The 16,746-nt window shown below is 54.8% G+C and overlaps 6 protein-coding genes across 6 annotated transcripts; 3 read left to right on the forward strand and 3 right to left on the reverse strand.

Moving 5' to 3' along the window:
* Nucleotides 1–704: 704 nt before the first annotated feature.
* On the forward strand, nucleotides 705–1,994 carry CTAM01_04937 (uncharacterized protein; the record flags this gene model as incomplete). The annotated part of the gene is made up of 1 exon (XM_060520967.1): nucleotides 705–1,994. One exon carries the CDS (start codon nucleotides 705–707, stop codon nucleotides 1,992–1,994), a length of 1,290 nt encoding a protein of 429 aa, XP_060384336.1.
* An 829-nt stretch (nucleotides 1,995–2,823) lies between these two features.
* CTAM01_04938 (uncharacterized protein) lies at nucleotides 2,824–4,680 on the reverse strand (the record flags this gene model as incomplete). The annotated part of the gene is made up of 1 exon (XM_060520968.1): nucleotides 2,824–4,680. The coding sequence occupies one exon, from the start codon at nucleotides 4,678–4,680 to the stop codon at nucleotides 2,824–2,826; it is 1,857 nt and encodes a 618-aa protein (XP_060384337.1).
* Nucleotides 4,681–5,668: 988 nt separating this feature from the next.
* Nucleotides 5,669–7,599, forward strand: CTAM01_04939 (cytochrome P450; the record flags this gene model as incomplete). Its single annotated transcript, XM_060520969.1, has 3 exons — nucleotides 5,669–6,024; nucleotides 6,101–7,374; nucleotides 7,460–7,599. 3 exons carry the CDS (start codon nucleotides 5,669–5,671, stop codon nucleotides 7,597–7,599), a joined length of 1,770 nt encoding a protein of 589 aa, XP_060384338.1.
* A 1,018-nt stretch (nucleotides 7,600–8,617) lies between these two features.
* CTAM01_04940 (uncharacterized protein) lies at nucleotides 8,618–11,423 on the reverse strand (the record flags this gene model as incomplete). Its single annotated transcript, XM_060520970.1, has 2 exons — nucleotides 8,618–10,404; nucleotides 10,460–11,423. The coding sequence occupies 2 exons, from the start codon at nucleotides 11,421–11,423 to the stop codon at nucleotides 8,618–8,620; spliced, it is 2,751 nt and encodes a 916-aa protein (XP_060384339.1).
* Nucleotides 11,424–13,319: 1,896 nt separating this feature from the next.
* CTAM01_04941 (uncharacterized protein) lies at nucleotides 13,320–13,601 on the forward strand (the record flags this gene model as incomplete). Its single annotated transcript, XM_060520971.1, has 1 exon — nucleotides 13,320–13,601. A coding segment is annotated over one exon (282 nt), but the record flags the coding sequence as incomplete, so codon positions are not given.
* A 386-nt stretch (nucleotides 13,602–13,987) lies between these two features.
* On the reverse strand, nucleotides 13,988–14,662 carry CTAM01_04942 (uncharacterized protein; the record flags this gene model as incomplete). Its single annotated transcript, XM_060520972.1, has 1 exon — nucleotides 13,988–14,662. The coding sequence occupies one exon, from the start codon at nucleotides 14,660–14,662 to the stop codon at nucleotides 13,988–13,990; it is 675 nt and encodes a 224-aa protein (XP_060384341.1).
* Nucleotides 14,663–16,746: the final 2,084 nt, after the last annotated feature.

Consider the following 16,746-nt stretch of genomic DNA (forward strand, 5'->3'; position numbering starts at 1 on the left):
CCGTGTATTCACACCTGAATTTTACAGTTGTAATTGCTTCGTCTCCAGTAGTACCCTGTCTAACGTTGAGGTTAGTACTTACTCAATGTTCCCATTCATCCCCTTGGTACATTGGTGTTGGAATGACTGGACTGTCAAAGACTTAGACTACCAACTACATATGGTACATTCCTTTACACAACCACAGTGAATCAAGTGCAGAGGCGGCCTGGCCATCTTCTCTCCGTTTTATCCTGAAGGTCTATCATCTCTTGCTAGATACTGCAAGCATCGACTGTATTGATGTCCCTCTTCGTTTCGGTTGATACAGAGTATCATGCGAGAAGGGAATTGCCCAATGACCAGATTTGGCGATACACCGGTGACACGGAATGGCGGTACAGCGCGTGCTCCGATGTCCCGAAGTCGACATGGAGAAACTCTCTGCCGATAGCCCGGGAAGCTCGGGGTGTTGTCCCCACTCTGCCGATGCAGGTGTGGATCCACTAGAGCTCCAACTGCCCACCTGAGAGCTCTGGCCGACTACGTCAGGACTCTCAAGAACACCAACAGGTGAGCCGCCTCTAGAAGGTTGACCATACCATACCTCCACGAACCTCAGCAATCGATCTGACGCCAACTCGGTCGCTCGACTCTCTCCGGCCTTTTATAGCTTCGCCTCATATCTGTCGGGTCAATTGAGACCTGGCTGTGAAGCCAATGAGATGGCGTTCCCCAACTCCAGCGACGACAATGGCTACGACCTAGATATCGTCGGGTCCCCGGAATACCAGATTCCACCGCCGCAGCTCACACTCCTGCAGCGCCTACTCTTCCGCAATCCTGATAACTACTCTAACAATGTGAAAGCGATGCTCGACACCGCTGCAGCAGGCATGGGCCGCCAACCCACCCAGGATGAGGTCAACGTCCTCAGCCAACTAGCCTACAAAGAAGCTGCAACCGCGGCATGGACTGTTCCCGTCACCGTTGCGTTGGCCGGCTTCTTGACGTGGCAAACCCGCGGCACCTACCGCTTCCCTTTTTGGCAACCCAAGTTTATCAAATTCACTCCCGATGCCTTTCCAAGTGCCTCTAGGCCGCTTCTCCAGGGTCGTCTGGCGAACCGCGCATGGCACAATACAAGATTCACGGCCTACTTCCTCCTCACCAGTCTCGGCATCGCTCCTTTTGTCGCCTCATATGCCACTTCAGTGGCCATGGCATCTGCCGCTCGAGATGAGCGCCTCAACCAGTTCCGCAAGGACATGAAGCCGGAGAGGCTGGTCCAGATGACGGCCGACAAAATGCCAGTCACCGCCTTGAAGCGCCAGCGCCAGCGGACTGCGGAAGCCATCAGCCAACTCGAAAAGTCGCTGGCCGCGTTGCCCCAGTCGGATGAAAAGATCAGGGAAACAACTCCGCTTATACAGAAAAGGATTGATGAGTATCGCAAGATACTGGCCCACATTGATGCAATCCTCGAGAGGAGGGGCGAAGGCAGCGCTGGGGACGACGGTTCAGCGCAGAACAGGGACTACGAGACACTCTCTGCTTCGAGCTCTACGGGAGGGTACAGTTTACCCTCGGAATCCAACTACTCTTCTCCGACAAGCTACTCGAGAGATCCGCCATCTTCCGAGGGCCGATCAGGATGGGGCTCGGGCCAGCAGAGCTCTCCCCAGCGAAGCAGCAGCAGATCCTCAGACGACTTGGACTATGATGATGCATCACCTCTTTCGCCCGCCGCGAGAGCCCAGTCATCATCACCCTCTAGCACCGGCTCAGCGTGGGATCGCCTGCGGCAAGCCTCGAGACAGCCTTCGCGAGCTTCTGGGAATGCCAACCAGAGCCAACAGGAAGAGGCTAAGGGTGCCGATTACTATGCGTACGATGCCGCTGAAAAGGAGAGGAATGCGGAGAAGGACAAGGCCCAGGCCGAGTTTGACGCAATGCTCGAGCGGGAAAGAAGAGGTAACGCGGGGCAGGGCAGTGAGCGGAATAGCCGATGGTGATGTGTACTTCTGTTACATGTAATGACACGTTATTCAAGGTCGAGATTGTAGAGTGATTGTTGTAAGGTCATGCTTGTGTATACCTGTATTAACATAAGCGTACTCCAACCTGTATCATTTCCTCAGGTTCCCTCAAGCCGCAAGTTTGCCAGAGGGAGGAGAGGTATACAATTGATCCATAAACGTCGAATTGTCACCAAGGCCCATGGCGTGGCGGGGAATGTTCTCGTTTGAATTGCCCCGCTCCCATGGGTCACGAGTTCGACTCTCGTGAAAAATCGCTAGCACCGATACAACTGAGGAATAGTACGTAAGGAGTGAGCCTGGTGATTTTTGTAGGCCCCTCGTGAGGGGGGCTAAGCTTTTGCATTCTTATCCCTTTTTCTATATGAATTACGTACTTTTTTCCTTCTTCCACTGATTCTTTCATTGATTGCGATAATATAATTCCCCTTCCGAGCGATGGTCGAGGTGAGAGGAGGGAAGCGGGTATGGGGGATGTTGTAGGGCGGCGATGCGGCGCGGTAACTGGAGATACGTATTAAATAAGAGAACAATCATTTTAGATGACAACGAAGTTTTTGCGGCCAATACTATGAAGCGCTTGATGCTTGGTGATCATTCCATATCTATGTAGATTTAACTGTATTCTAAACTCTGTCCGAGTCCTATGTACGGCCCGGTCATATCAAGACTATGCGGGTATTTTTTCCTTCGACTATGGCTAATCCTTTTCCCCCTAACTTTTCCCTTCTCCGTGTCTTTTCACTAATCCCTTGTTCTCGACTATCAAAACTCCCCGGAATCTGTCTTTCTATTTTTCCAACCCTCAAAACGTAAAATGCGTCGGCCGCCAAAAGCTCGGATCCCATCGATGCCACGCCGCCGTCTGAGGCGGCGTCTTACTCCACCACTCCCGGAACTGCGGCGCGCCAACCTCGTCCCCGAACCGCTGCGCAAGCCTCGGCATAAAGGTACTCATCGACATCCCCGGCGTCAGCAACCCATCGTCCGTCTCAGCAAAGCTGAAATGCGACGCCCGCGCCCTCCAGCCCCTCTTCTCCGCCGCCGCGGCCACGGAGGCCGCGACCTCGTCTTGCTCCGCCTCCCCCGGGACGGTAGTAGCAAACTCGGCCACGGCGCCCGCGAGCCCGACGTAAAATGAGTCCGACGCGTCCGACGCCTTCGCCAGAGAGAAAACCCGGCTCGTCGACGACCGGGCTGCGTCCCGGAAGGGCATCACGTGGAAGCGGTAGTTGGGACGGTAGTAATCCCTCCTGGAGTACTCGTGCCAGACGCATGCCCTCCCGCGCGGGTGATCGCACCCGACGCCGCGCATGCTCAGGGAGCGGCTGCTAGTGCCCCTGAGAGGATCCGGGAACGGCGTGCCGGACCAGCACGGCAGGGCGGCGGAGTGGTGGTAGGATTTAGACCACCGGAAGTCGAATACTTTGAGGGCCTCGAGCTCGTTGCTGCCCGCAACGAAGTGGTCCGAGCCGTAGGTCAGGAGGGACGAGTGCGTCTCGAAGGGCTGGTACATGTCGCGGTAGAGGACGTCGTAGGGAGACGGGGTGCGGATGTCGAGGAGGCGGATGGTGCCGTCGTCCCAGGCGCTGAGGAGGAGGTTCGTGTGGCCTGCGCCTGCCGGGCCCGGGTTGATTGGTTGGATGGCGCGGACCGTCTGTTTCTTTTCCGTGTCGATGCCGCGGGAGGCGAGGAGGGAGTGGTTCTTAGAAGCGAGGTTGGGGGTGAAGCCTGAGGGGGTGACGGTGAGGTAGCGGATCGGATCCGTGTCGTTGGAGAGGGCGCAGACGATGGTGTCGTTGTTGAGGGCCTTTGCGGAGTGAACGAACTGCTTCCTGTCGCCCTGGCCTGGAACGTTAAAGGTCTGCGAGTCGAGCGGGAGGGCGGCGGCGGCGGCGGCGGTCTCATCTGCGTCCAAGGAGAAGAGACTGACGGTGGCGCGGTTGCCCGCGATCACTGAAGTCTGGTTCGGTAAGGTGTCAATGGACCCGATAGACGTCCACGTGGTAGCCTCGAGACCTCCAGTGGGCGTGGGAATCTTGTAGGTCGAGAGAGCCTTGCCGGCGCTACCAGGGGTCGCTGAGACGAGCTGCAAATCTCCATTCGCCCTGCCGACGAGGATACCCAGCTTCCCATTGGGCTCGGTCAGGTGGATGGCAGTGACGTCGCCCACGCCCGCTTCGTAGCCGTTCGTCTTGCCCCCCATACGGAACCAGGCGTCGGACTCGCCGCGACTGTTGTGAGGCCTGAAGCGGCCCACGACGTCCTCGCCAGCGCCCCACGTGGCAAGCTCCCAGCTCTTGTCAAAGACGAGGCGAGCATCGATGACGGGGTAGAAGGGACGGCCGGCGTTAGTGAAGCCCGTGAAGTAGTTCCCGTCCTGGCGGCGGTCGTCCGTGTAGGCGGTCGTCTGGAAGGCCTTCATGTCCCATGCGCGGGCCTGACGGGTGAGGGTGTTTGCCAGCTCATCCCATTTGGGCGGAGTCTTGCCTAGTGGCAGGGAGTGCAGGGGAAAGCAGGTCCTGACGAAGGTGCGCCAGCCGTCCTCGTTGAGGAGGGAGTGCAGGTGTTTACACGACGATGCCAGGCGGGCTACATCGCGTGCGGTTCTGAGATGGGAGACGATCTCCAAGACGATGTCGTCTGGGAGTTGGTCAAACATTTCTTCTTTGGTTTTCAAGAGTCTCTTCTGAGGACTCTATTTATTTGGTTTGATGTTTGGTATCTGAGTGACATGGAGTGTAAGAGGGATGCCAATTGAGATATGATGAGAGGGGGATAGGCTCGGAGAGAAGGGAGCTTGGTGTTGAGATATCCGTACTGACGAGTGAGATGTGTATGTGATGGATGTGGAAAGTGGCAAGGGAGTTGACAAAGTCTTCTAGCTAAGGTTGTGTGGGTAATTCCGTGAAGCAACTTGTACAAGAAACCTAGTTCCAGACCATGTATTCTTCTTGTATAAATATATCAAAAGTCTTTCATCAAATCCCGGGTACGGCAATAATCGAAAGGCATTGAAAGTGTTGTAAGAAATTAGTTGACGTTGAAGTTGTCAACCAGTTCCACAAACAAAGTACAAAAGAGTCACAATGACCAGGCACCGTGCAGTGGCAGCCTGGAGTCAGGCCCAGTTAGGATTGGTCGGGTTTGTCTATGACACCACAGAGGCCCCCGGTAGTTGCATGTAAAGCGGCTACGGCAACTGTAAGCTCAGGGCGTGGCTTTAAGGCAGATGGCCAGTCTGCTCACACCCCATGGGTAGGTGATGGATGCGTGTACGTACCTTGGGCCTGGTCCGAGTTCATGAGACACCAAGTGACAAATGCAGTTGACCCCGCTGTTAGTGCAGGTCAATGACAACTCAGAGCAATTCCCAGATAACACTGGCGAGGGAAGTGATAAGCTCGAAGATAACAACCACTTTGACTTCCTCTAGACTGGCTATGAGTCGGGCATAGGGCGTACTTGTCACTCGAGGCCAAGTTGCCGGATTTTCGAGTGATTGCTACTATTTGTGTTATATTTGGGCTTGACCAACCTCAACACCTCGTCTCAATAGACGAAGGAGTCTAACTTGGTGACTTACACGAAAATCCCGGAGCTGGATCGCCAAATCGCACGGGAAACCAATTCACCCTTTGGATAGGTGAATGAAAACATACCAGCAAGCTTCACGTATCAACATGGTCTTCAACTTGGTACCCGTCGCGATTGCAAGCGCAGCAACATGGCTACTCTACACCCTCATCCTACAACCACTCTTCCTTTCTCCCCTGTCCAAGATCCCGGCTCCACACTGGTCATGTCACATCTCCCCCCTCTGGATCTTATATACGCGGAAATCCAACCGCCAAAACCGTACTCTTCACAGAGCACACCTCAAGCTCGGTCCCGTCGTGCGCATCGGGCCCAACGAGCTCAGCGTCGACGGCTACGATGCCCTCAAGACGGTGTACCAGGGCGGCTTCGAGAAGGACCAGTGGTACTCCATCTTTAACAACTACGGGTGAGTCTACTTACCGGCGATCATGGGATATCTCAGTCACAAGAGAGAGCTTTCTGTTGCTAAACTACGTTCATAGCGTCCCAAACATGTTCTCGACACTCGCCTCAAAACCTCACTCCCTCCGCAAACGCATGGTCTCAAACGCCTACGCCAAATCCTTCATCCACGCCTCGGAACCCGCCAAAGCCCAAGCCCGCGCCATCCTCTTCGGCCGTCTCCTCCCCTTACTCTCCGCCTCATCATCCAGACACATCAAGAGTACCAGCACCAACATCGACACCGGCAGCAGTGGCATCAGCAACCCCGGACCCTCCCCCGGCGCCGGCATCGACGTCTTCTCCACCTTCCTCGCCTCCACAATGGACTTCATCACAGCCTATACCTTTGGCCTCCGCAACAGCACAGATTTTCTCCGCCAAAAGGCCTACAGGGACCACTGGCTCCAACTTTACCTCGCGCGCGCGAGCCACGGCTTCTGGCCGCAGGAGGCCCCGCGGCTGAACGCGCTCGTTACCCGGCTGGGGATGGGGCTGTGGAAGCTGTACCCGTCGTGGGTGGACGACGCCAACGCCGAGATTCGGGCTTGGAACTGGCGGCTCTGCGAGGGGGCGAGGGAGTACGTTCGTGGTAATCAGAAGGAGGGGGCAACTGCTGCTGCAGAAAAAGAAAAAGGTCAAGAGGACAAAAGAGACGCAGCGGACGAACCGGTCGTCCTCTGCGCAATGGAAGCCGGCATCGAAAAAGAGCGCCGCGTAAACGGGCAAGACTCCATCCTCTACCCGACGACAATCCTCCAAAAGAATGAATCAGTCGCCTCCGAAATCCTAGACCAGGTCCTAGCAGGCCAAGAGACGGCGGGGATAGCACTCACCTACCTCGCCTGGCACCTCTCCCGATCCCCAGGCCTCCAAAAGTCTCTCCGCCAAGAACTCCTCACCCTCTCACCAGACCTCAAAATGCCAACAAACGCAACAGAAACAAACGCAGTTTCTTTACCCGGCTCCCTCCCCGACCCGAAACACGTCGACGCCCTCCCCATCCTCCACGCCGTAATAATGGAGACCCTCCGCCTCCACGCCCCGATCCCCGGCCCGGAACCCCGCCAGACCCCGCACTCACACCCGCCCTGCCGCCTCGGCGACTTCCACGTCCCCGGCGGCGTCCGCGTCGCGGCGCTGGGGTACACCCTCCACCGCAACGCAGCCGTCTTCCCGGACCCGGAAGTCTGGGATCACACCCGCTGGCTCGCGTGGAACACGAGTGAGGCGCAGCGGAGGGAGATGTTGCGGTATTTCTGGGCTTTCGGGAGCGGGGGAAGGATGTGCGTTGGGTCGAATTTTGCAATGAATGGTGAGCCTTCCCGTCATGTCTGGTCAAACTCATCTTCTTGTGCCAGAGAGTTCTACCTTTACTGACTTATTTCGCTACTCTCCAGAGATGAAACTCATAGCCGCAGCAATCTGGACGAATTTCACGACGCATGTGGTTGATGATACGGGTATCGAGCAGGATGACACATACACGGCGCGGCCCGTAGGCGAGCGCTTGATTCTACGATTTGAACATGTAGAGTAAGAAAATTTTGGGAGCGGTGGTTTAACATCTAATGACATGCTTCAGAATCGCTGGCTGATTCGGAGGGAGCACTAATGGAAAGAGGTTTTTGGAAAGTAAAAAGGTCCAGCTTTCCTGTTGGTGACCTCCCCGAGTCGCTTATATCGTTGATCATATGTAGGGAGGGCTGGTATGTTCCCAAGGTGAGTTATTTTCCTCTCGAGAGCGCTTTGGAAAACACCAGTATCCCGTCTTTGGACACCAGTCACGAATCAACGCAGACGTGAACCTGTACCTGGCCTTAGCTGAAGAGCCAACGGCTGGATGTATACTGTAGTTGTTCATAAACCAACTCCATGTCGCGGGAAATCGTTTATACATTCCATCAAGCGCAACGATTTCGTCAGGGATAAGTAGTCACAGGGGCAATGCCGCGGCATTTGAAAAAGAAACAATGTAAAGTAACAACCGAATCGAATTATTCTCTATTTTCTATGCTAGATATAGGTTATTAGCTTAGTTCAGATCTCGCAGGTTCAGCACTCCCCTCATAGCCTACAATCACAAGCATGCAAACTACGTCTTCATACCACACGTACAAATGTACTCACCCTCTACAACATGGCCTTTTTTCCACACGAGGCACTTAGAGGTGCGCAAGGCAGTGCCTCATCCCATGTGCCGGCCATGCTGTCCTTCATATCAGGAGCTGCGCTTAGTCTTACATCATTACCTTGGGGAACACTTGACAAAATCACGCACCAGGCTATGTATGCGATCATCCACAAGCCGACGCGGAAGGCGAGGCTGTCCTTCCATCGGAAAGAGACAACAAACGCAGTATCAAATTGCTACCTATTCAACAAATCGCTGCAAAGTCATACGGCAAAGTTAGGGAACGTGAAAGTATAGTTGGATGACCCGAAAACCATCAAACCGAAAAAAAAACTGTACGCCAACAGAATGCCGGTCTAGTGCTGTTTTTTTTGCGTCATAACACACCAATCACTCACTCTCGTACCGGCCACTCTGCAACATTTTATGCCGCTTCGCCTCCGGTTTGCTTCACATTAACAGGCTCGACGTCGGCACCCTTCTCGAGAGTCGCCTCGACCACAGGCTCGCCAGCAGTATTAGCCGCCAGGGTCTTCACGACCTCCTTCGGCGCCTCAGCCCCATCTTCAGCTTCCACAGGCTTAGGAACCTCAGCCTCGGCCACTCCCGCAGTCTCTGCAGCAGGTTCCGTAGTGGCGGGCACCTCGGGTGCTTCCGTCTTGACCGAGACTTCAGGCTTGATCTCCTTGGTCTCTGCAGCCGTGCTGGCGACCTCAGGAACCGGCTCCTTGGTGGGTTCTTCTTTGGAACCGTCGTCGACCTCTAGAACACCGCTATCGCCAATGCTCCAGCAGATTCTGAGAGGAGAGAATGAGAGTGTAGGTCCGGACTTGGCCTCAACAGCTGCGGGAGCTGGGCTCTTCGCCGCCGGAGCCCTACGCTGGGGACCACGAGCACGACCTTTCCTAGCATCAGCGAGGGGCGCCTTCTCCTTCTCCTCAGCAACATCCGCCGCGGGGGGTTCTTCCTTCTTCGGAGCTGTAGGTCCCAACTGAAGGCGCTTGTTAAGGTCAGACAAGAAACCGGCCTGGAGCGCTGCGATCTTGCCTCCGGCAGGTTTGCCAGGAATAGCTGGCTTCTGCTTGGGAGCAGAGTCTTGCTCCTTGGAGTCGACGCCGGAAGGAAGGGTCTTGGTAGGGCGAGCAGGAATTTGAGGTTTTGACTTCTCCGAGACAGCCGGCTTAGCCTTATCCTCACTTGTCGAGTTCTGTTTTCTTGGCCGCTCAGGAATGGAAGGTGGTTCTGCGGTAGCGCTCGATTGTGAATCCTTCTTCTGCGGGCGTGCTGGCACAAACGGCTTTTCTACCGGGGACTCATCCTTTGGCTCAGGTGTGTCCACGATAGCCTCGTGCATGGCGCTTTCTGGCGTATCCTCCCAGACGTCGCGACTGGGAAACCGGTTCGACATGGTCGGGCGAGCGTCTTCCTTGGCCTTCTGGAGAGCGGCAGGCACTGGCTTCATCTGCTTTGCATCTACCCCACGGCCTTCCTGCTCTGCGAGTTCTTCTTGTCTGCGGGCAAACTCCAAGGCGGGGTTTTCTGTGGGAAGTTCGGAACGGCGTCTGGAGGAAGGTCGTTCTGATTCTGTGGGCTCCGGGGTCGAAACTTCGGCGGTATAGTTGACGCTATCGGGGGCGTCCTCCCAGACGTCCTTGCTTGGGAACTTGTGACGAGGCTTCGAGCTGGCTGCCTCGGCCTCAGACTTCTTGCCCTCCGGGCGCTCCTCGTCGAAGAGTGGCTCGTACTCTTCAACATCCTCAAGTGGGGTGTGTACCAGGTCGGTTTGTGACTGGTTGTTGTTGTAAATACTAGTGGGTCGACTTGTGGGACGGTTCGGCTTCTCCATCTCAAAGGCACTGCCGGAGCGCTCTGGTGGGGGCTCAACAGCGGGCTGGAGGTCATACGGGTGGACGTCTCCTCCAGACTCGTCTTCGGCCAGAATAGGTGCGTTGTACTTGTTCTCGTGTCCAGGGTCGTGCGACACGAAACTCCTGCGGCGGTTGTGAGATTCGTCGACGTGGACGATACCGTCATCGCTTCCGGTCGCATTGTCCGGAGAAGACACAGAAACCTGAGGATGAGAATCCTTCGAGGGACTTTGAGGAGACTTGATGCGCTGAAGTTCAGGGGAGGAGATGCGAGAGGTGTACTCTGCAGAAGCCTGGTATCCAACTTCCTCGCTGGGGGTGCCAACATATGAAGCGGAGGTTCCTGTTCAAGTTAGTGGCTGCCTCTATACTCGTGGAATTATGTTTGCACGACTTACCCATGCCAGAACCACGGCTGTGGGTCTCCTTGACAATCTTGTTCAGGTCCGTGCTGCTCATGGCGTAGTCGTTTTGGCGGTCGTGGAGAGAAGGTTTGCAGTCCTTCTTCAGGAAATCTGGGTGCTTGTCGTACCAGGCCTTCTCAAACTTGTCGGTGGGCAAAGCTGTGCTGTGGCCATGAAGACCGTAGCTGCCAGGAGGGAGCTCGTTGAAACCACGCGAGCTGTGCTTGCGGGAGTGGTTTCGCGGAGTTCCCGACCTGAGGCTCTCGGGGGCAGCGCCAGAACCAGGAGCAGGAGAAGGAGCCTGGACGTCACCCAAGTGGGGGTTCATGGGAACACGCTGGCCAATCTCGGGGATGCCATGCTCCTCATCGCCGTAGGCACTCTCTGACTTTTGAGACAGGGCACTCGAGCTGGCCTTCTTCCTGAGACTGCTGGGTCTGGTGTCGTCACTGCTGGGCTTGCCAATGCCAAAGGAGGCAGCCTTATCCGAATCGGTGCGGGTCACTGCCATAACTCTCTGCTTGGCACTCTGAGCCGGAACAGTGGGCTTAGGAGCGTGAAGCTTCAGATCTTCCGCAGCGAAGCGGGTGTGTTCAGGAGATGAAGGTGCCTTGGGAGGCGGCTTGACAAATCCATCGTTGATGGCATCGTATTCGTTACCCTCCTCACCAACGGAAGGCATAGACACGCTACCGGGGCGGTGATGGATAGGGTCGTGAGAAGAGAGGAAGCCATTGCTCGGCGAGGAACGAGTAGCCTTGGGGCTCTTTGAGAAAGGGCTCTCGTTCAGTGGAGAGGGCGCATATCGATCGGGATTCGGAGAGACGGAGCGGTCGAAACGCTTGATGGGACGAGGAGGGATTTTGGGGAGAGACGAAGTGTTGGTGTTCTCCTCCTTATCCTGACTCCTAGAAGGTCGGGGAGGGATAATCGGTTGTTGTACTGATGCGGTAGACATTTTGACTGTGTGGTTTGTTCGAATACGTAGAAAAGAGAAATACAACTACTTGCAGCCGAGTTGAAGATGATCGGGGGTGCTGCTGGGTGTAGTAGTCGGGGCTGGACGAGCTTTTGATCTAGGCGCGACTAAGAGGGCGCAACAAGTAACAGGGAGCCTAGAGAGCGCGGAAGCTGCAATTAGTACATGGATTTGAGGCGGTGTGTCAAAGCAAAGAGCAGAACGTGCTCGCTTCCCCCTTGTTCAGGCGATTGGTGTGTATTCTGTAGCCGCCTTGTTTTCAGTGTGGGTGGCAGCTGAAGGCGAGATAACAAGACTGGAGAAAGTGGAATAGGGTGAATTTAACAGGCAAAACAAGACAGGCAGGGGCGGGGAGAGAAGACAAGACAAGACAAGACAAGCACCGGATGGGCGACCGGAAGAATGCAGTCTTGCTGGGAACAGCGGGTTTGAGTTTTGACGCTCAATCTTTGTTGATAAGGTAAGTGATTTCCCGATGATAAGACGGTGTCATATCACGAGTAAGGTAAGGTACACGAGGGAGGCTTTTGCACCACAAGCAGGTAAAAGCCTCCAGAGAGCTCCATTACAGGAGACTTGCACACACCGAAAGATGGTGATAGCTGAGTCCGCCCCGGCTGAAAAAGCGCAAGGTGGGCCTGCCTGCCCTGTCCTTTCCCAACACCTGCATCAAGCAGGGCGATGGTTATGGTTTTGGTGGTGGTGTGCTGACAATGTGCAGCAAAGCATTGGACGACCACTTGGAGGAGGAAGAGGAGGGTTGTGTGGGCGGAGGAGTAGGGATACCAGTACGGAGTAGTAGCAGTAAACCAAGCTCAGCAAACCGGGGGAAGGGTTGTTGATTGCCGTATGGTGCGGGAGAGGGAGGGAGGGAAGTCCGGTGGGAAACCAACAATGACGAGTGCGGTCTGGCAGGACGGAGTCCACTTACAGCTAAAGGTGAGAGATAAGAGATAAGGTGAATTGAGGTGGTGGGAGTGAGATCCTAAAGAGCTGGGCTATTCCGTGATGCTGTGTGGAATTGGTGTTATCGTAACGCTCGCGAGGTGAAGGGCAAATGGAAGATGGTGAGAGAGTTGATTTGTATGCTGAGTACACACATTGAACAGATGATATGACGAGCAAATCCAGGGGGGGGCAGCAAGCAGGAGAAAAGTCACCTTGACCCTCGAGCTTTTATATTCTGGCTTGACGAAACCAGCTGGTTCGGTGACGGTGCTGCTGCCCTCTCTCAGCCAGTCACGAGCGACGTATTCCATGGCACAAAAGCAGGGATGCTCGATGCCGGTCCAGCGAGAAAAGCAGAAGAACATGTACACGAGTACCTCGAGTACCTGGCCATCGAGTTGACGCTGTGCCGGCGATGCGCACTTTGGTGGCACTCTTTGCATTGAAAGCTGCAGGTTTGAGGGCTTGCTGTCATACAGTAAGTCTCCTCTCGTATTGGCACAGTACTGAATGATCTGTTTTTGGGGAATCCACAGTACCCCGCCATTTGCCCACTAATGCATCATACGGCATGCGCTGGAGACTGAGGTGCTCACCTCGAATTGTAGTGTAAGTTGCAATAATCAAAGTCGAAGTCTTTTTTCTTACCTCCCCACGAGGTCGTGTACTTGTACGAAATGTACGAATACCTACGATACCTCTCATCCAGCAAGGTACCTTTTCTCGTCTTCAACGTCAGGGGACGACCTTCCTCTCAACGATACGAACGGCAAGCTATTACCTACCTACCTTACGGACCAGACAAAGCAACATCGCGTCCAGGAAGCAGCTAGCTGATATGAGCAAGAGGTGAGTTGTTCTTTTCTGTTGACTCGCTTTGTTTGCTGTTACTTTCAGACAGGAACACTTCAACCGACTGCTCCAGGGCCATCGGGAAGAAAGTTGACCAGGAAACTCTCCATCATCCCACCCCCAATCGATCGATCGAACCAAGTGTCCTTCCAACCCAGATCCACGTCTACTCTTATTGCAGCTGCCACTCTGAGAGAGGCGTCAGAGGCTCAATTGAGTGTGAAGATCCCAGCACAGGACAGCACCAATTGCGTTCAAACCAGTCTACAGACCTGGTTGAGATTCAGCGACTCGCCAAATTCGCCGGCCGTCCGCAAACCCGCTTCCAAGGATTCCGAAGCACTCAACTACAAATAGCACCAAAAGACGGGGAAGGGGGAAACACAAAAAAAGGGCACTGTGACTGTGGATTCCCTCGGCCGTCACCTGCCAACGCCTCGACCAGATCAAACGTGCTCTGCTTCCCATTTGTGTGTGCTCGCGTCAGCGTCGAAATCTAGAATCAGCAACGCGAAACCCATCTCGTCCCGAGTCACCTGCGCACTGGGAATGTCCATCTGGGACACGGGGGGTTCCTTCGTTCCAGTCTTCCAACAGACACGACTTGGCGCAACGTTCACGCACATCCGGCCACCTTGCATTCTTCTTCACCACGTTCTAATTTCAGAGTCACTCTCTGTACGACCTGGGACCACACACACACACACACATCAAAAATCAACAACATTGCTTCCCCTGGCTGCTCAAACGTCCAGAGGCAACAAAGACATGGCCAGCTTCCCGTCCTCTTGACAAGTCGACCCTGGACTCATCCAGCGGCGGGCAGGGCAGCCGGTCCCAGGATACCCACCGTGGCTCTCGCCCATAGTGGACGGCATCTCCACAGGGCGTCGTCTGGTCCAAGGTCGAGCCCGCCTGCGCCCCAATCGAAACTGTCCACTGAGAAAAGTTCGAAAAGTCACCCGCTGACCATGGCCACCGACCCCCCAGGCGTCCAGCCTCAGGCGGGCCAGACCCGGGGCATGGGCGGTCCCGAGAGCAGGTACCTTCTCGATTTCGTCAAGTACCTTTGCCAGCAACCGGATGCGTGAACCGGGAAGAGAGGCCCAGCGAGATACCTGGACCTTACCGGACCATATTGCGTCTTTGGCTACCAACACAACAAGTCTACAGTGCGCCTCGACTCGCCCTAAAAGCCTTTGACCTCTTCCCTCCCCCGAGAGTCCAGTGTCATTGTCTCCCAAGACCAGCCCCACCTCCCAGACCACGAGATGCTGCAAGCTCTGCATGGAAAGGGCACCGGCCTGCAGCTGGCCAGACGACGGTGCCTCGTCCGTTTGGATCTCGATACAACATTTCCCACACAAACACATGCCCAAGAGAGGGAGCCGTTTTAGACAACCCTGCCAATGGACCATCGTGATCCCTCGCAATACTCTCTCACAGTCTCTCTGTTCAGTCTGTGGTTCATATACTAGCTTACCCTGTATTGCACCACACTGTTATTCTCTGGAATACGTACTCATCTCTCACCGCAACAACTAGAGACATGATCCATTTAATTGGATTTTCCGGCTTCTCGGACTGTGACTGCGGGCGCTTGTCCAGGAGCATCACTTGGATCTAAACGGCACCGCCTCTCGGGCTTCCATCTCTGGCAACTCGGAAGCATCTGGACGGGCGCCGGAGCGCATGCGGGCATGCTCGAGGGATTTTCTCGGGGCGGCATTTCTCAATTGCCTTGGTCCTCGGGCCATGAACAAATGCCTCTCCTACAATCGCTTAAACATTAAGAGCTGGCTTGTGTCGGACGCTGTCTCCGACGGCCTCTGACGGCCGCTGTCACGGTCTTGGCTCCCTCCCACCGTCCGCGCTCAGCCCGGCTCTTTTTTTCAGACGGCCAGAACGCTCCCTTTTCCGTCAGAATTACGGATGTCTTTCAATTGACGACATCCCAAGTGGAGGTCCTTCCGTCAGACTGTCACAGAGAATTGGAACCAGCGTAGACGGCTCCGTTATCCAGCAATGCACTGTCATTATTAACCGTCAACTGGAGACGGGAAGAGCCCCATTGTTTGACGATCGATCCACGAGTGTCCCTGGAAAATGCTCCAGCACCTGGCTGGCTTTCTTCGGATGATGACAGTTGCTGGAACGCCCTGGGCGAGAGGCGGGACCGGGAAACCGATCGTCTCAAAACAAGCTACAAGCAAAGGTGATTCCCGAGGTTTCTTCGAAGATTCGAAAAAAAGTTGAGCTGGCCCGGCCGGGAAAATCCTACTCCTTGTGCCAGCTTTGCGACTGAGGTTCTTCTGGATAAGCAAACCCTTCCTTCATCTCGCAGGACCCTTGTGGGGAGGAAAACGGGGAAATACATCGTCACGGTCGATCAGGGCCAGAAGCTCCGTTCACCTTTCTTGCATCTTCACTGTGCCGTTCGTTTCGTCCAGAGCTGGACCACGGCTTTTTTAGCAGCTCCGTCTTCCCACGGCGCTGCTGCTGGATGACGCCATGTAGTGCGTTGCCGTCCTCAACTTCTTGGTCTCTACCCATTGAACTTAGGACCAGGTTCATTGCCAGTAATGCGATGGGTGATGATATAAATGCGCTCGACTTTTGACAAACACTCTTTGCCATAACCTAATTGCCAATTACGCCAGCTCTTTCACTTCTTGGCGTCGTACGGATGGATGCTGCTATCTCCCATCAACCGAACGCCATCGTCTGTACTCGGTAGCACGGCAGGTATCCACAAAGCTAACCGTTCATCATGTTACACTCCCCGCGCAGGGAAAAAAAAATGACGAGGCATACGTCAATATCCGGGGTTTCACAGGATACGTTCAGAAGCAAGAAGAAGGAAAAAAAAAAAACTTGAGTATTCACTCACACTAGGTAGTTCGCGACTAGAAACATGAGGGGCAGATTCCGGCCATGCCCCCCTCCCGCTCCAAGCCTCCATCATGAACTATCTAGCTCGTCCAATTGGGTCAAACCCCCAAACGGCGGTCATGGTTTCACGGTTACGCTTCATAATGTGCGTGATGTCCCTCTGCATGAGAAGTAGCTTTTTGGCTGCTCACCTTAGCTCCGAGGCCTGCGAGCTATTACCTGGCTGGCTCCCCCTCCTCCCGCCACCGGCACCACTAGTGCCATTTTCTTTCGATCCTCACCGTTGACTCGCTTCGCAAGCTAGCTGTGGTTCAAGCTATAGCGACTGAACAAGAACAATGCTAGGAAGCTTGCGCAACATCACTTGTAAGCTGTGAGCTGGCAAGCTTGATGCCGATCCTCTTCTGCCGTACTCCGATCTGGAGCGGTACACGTGCATGGAGGCAGTCGGACGACTCGACTCTGCTCAATGCGCACGAGAGCGAACCATCAAAAGTTTCAAGAAAGCTCCGAAACAGAAAATCCAGTGCAATGAAGAAAGCTATCATAACCTCCGGAGCTTCTAAGAACCAAAAGCGCAATCCGAAGTCGTACACGCAAAGCCTGAGCT

This window comes from Colletotrichum tamarilloi, assembly GCF_030869305.1.
Source record: "Colletotrichum tamarilloi strain Tom-12 chromosome Unknown Scaffold_12.1, whole genome shotgun sequence".
Taxonomy (NCBI): domain Eukaryota; kingdom Fungi; phylum Ascomycota; class Sordariomycetes; order Glomerellales; family Glomerellaceae; genus Colletotrichum; species Colletotrichum tamarilloi.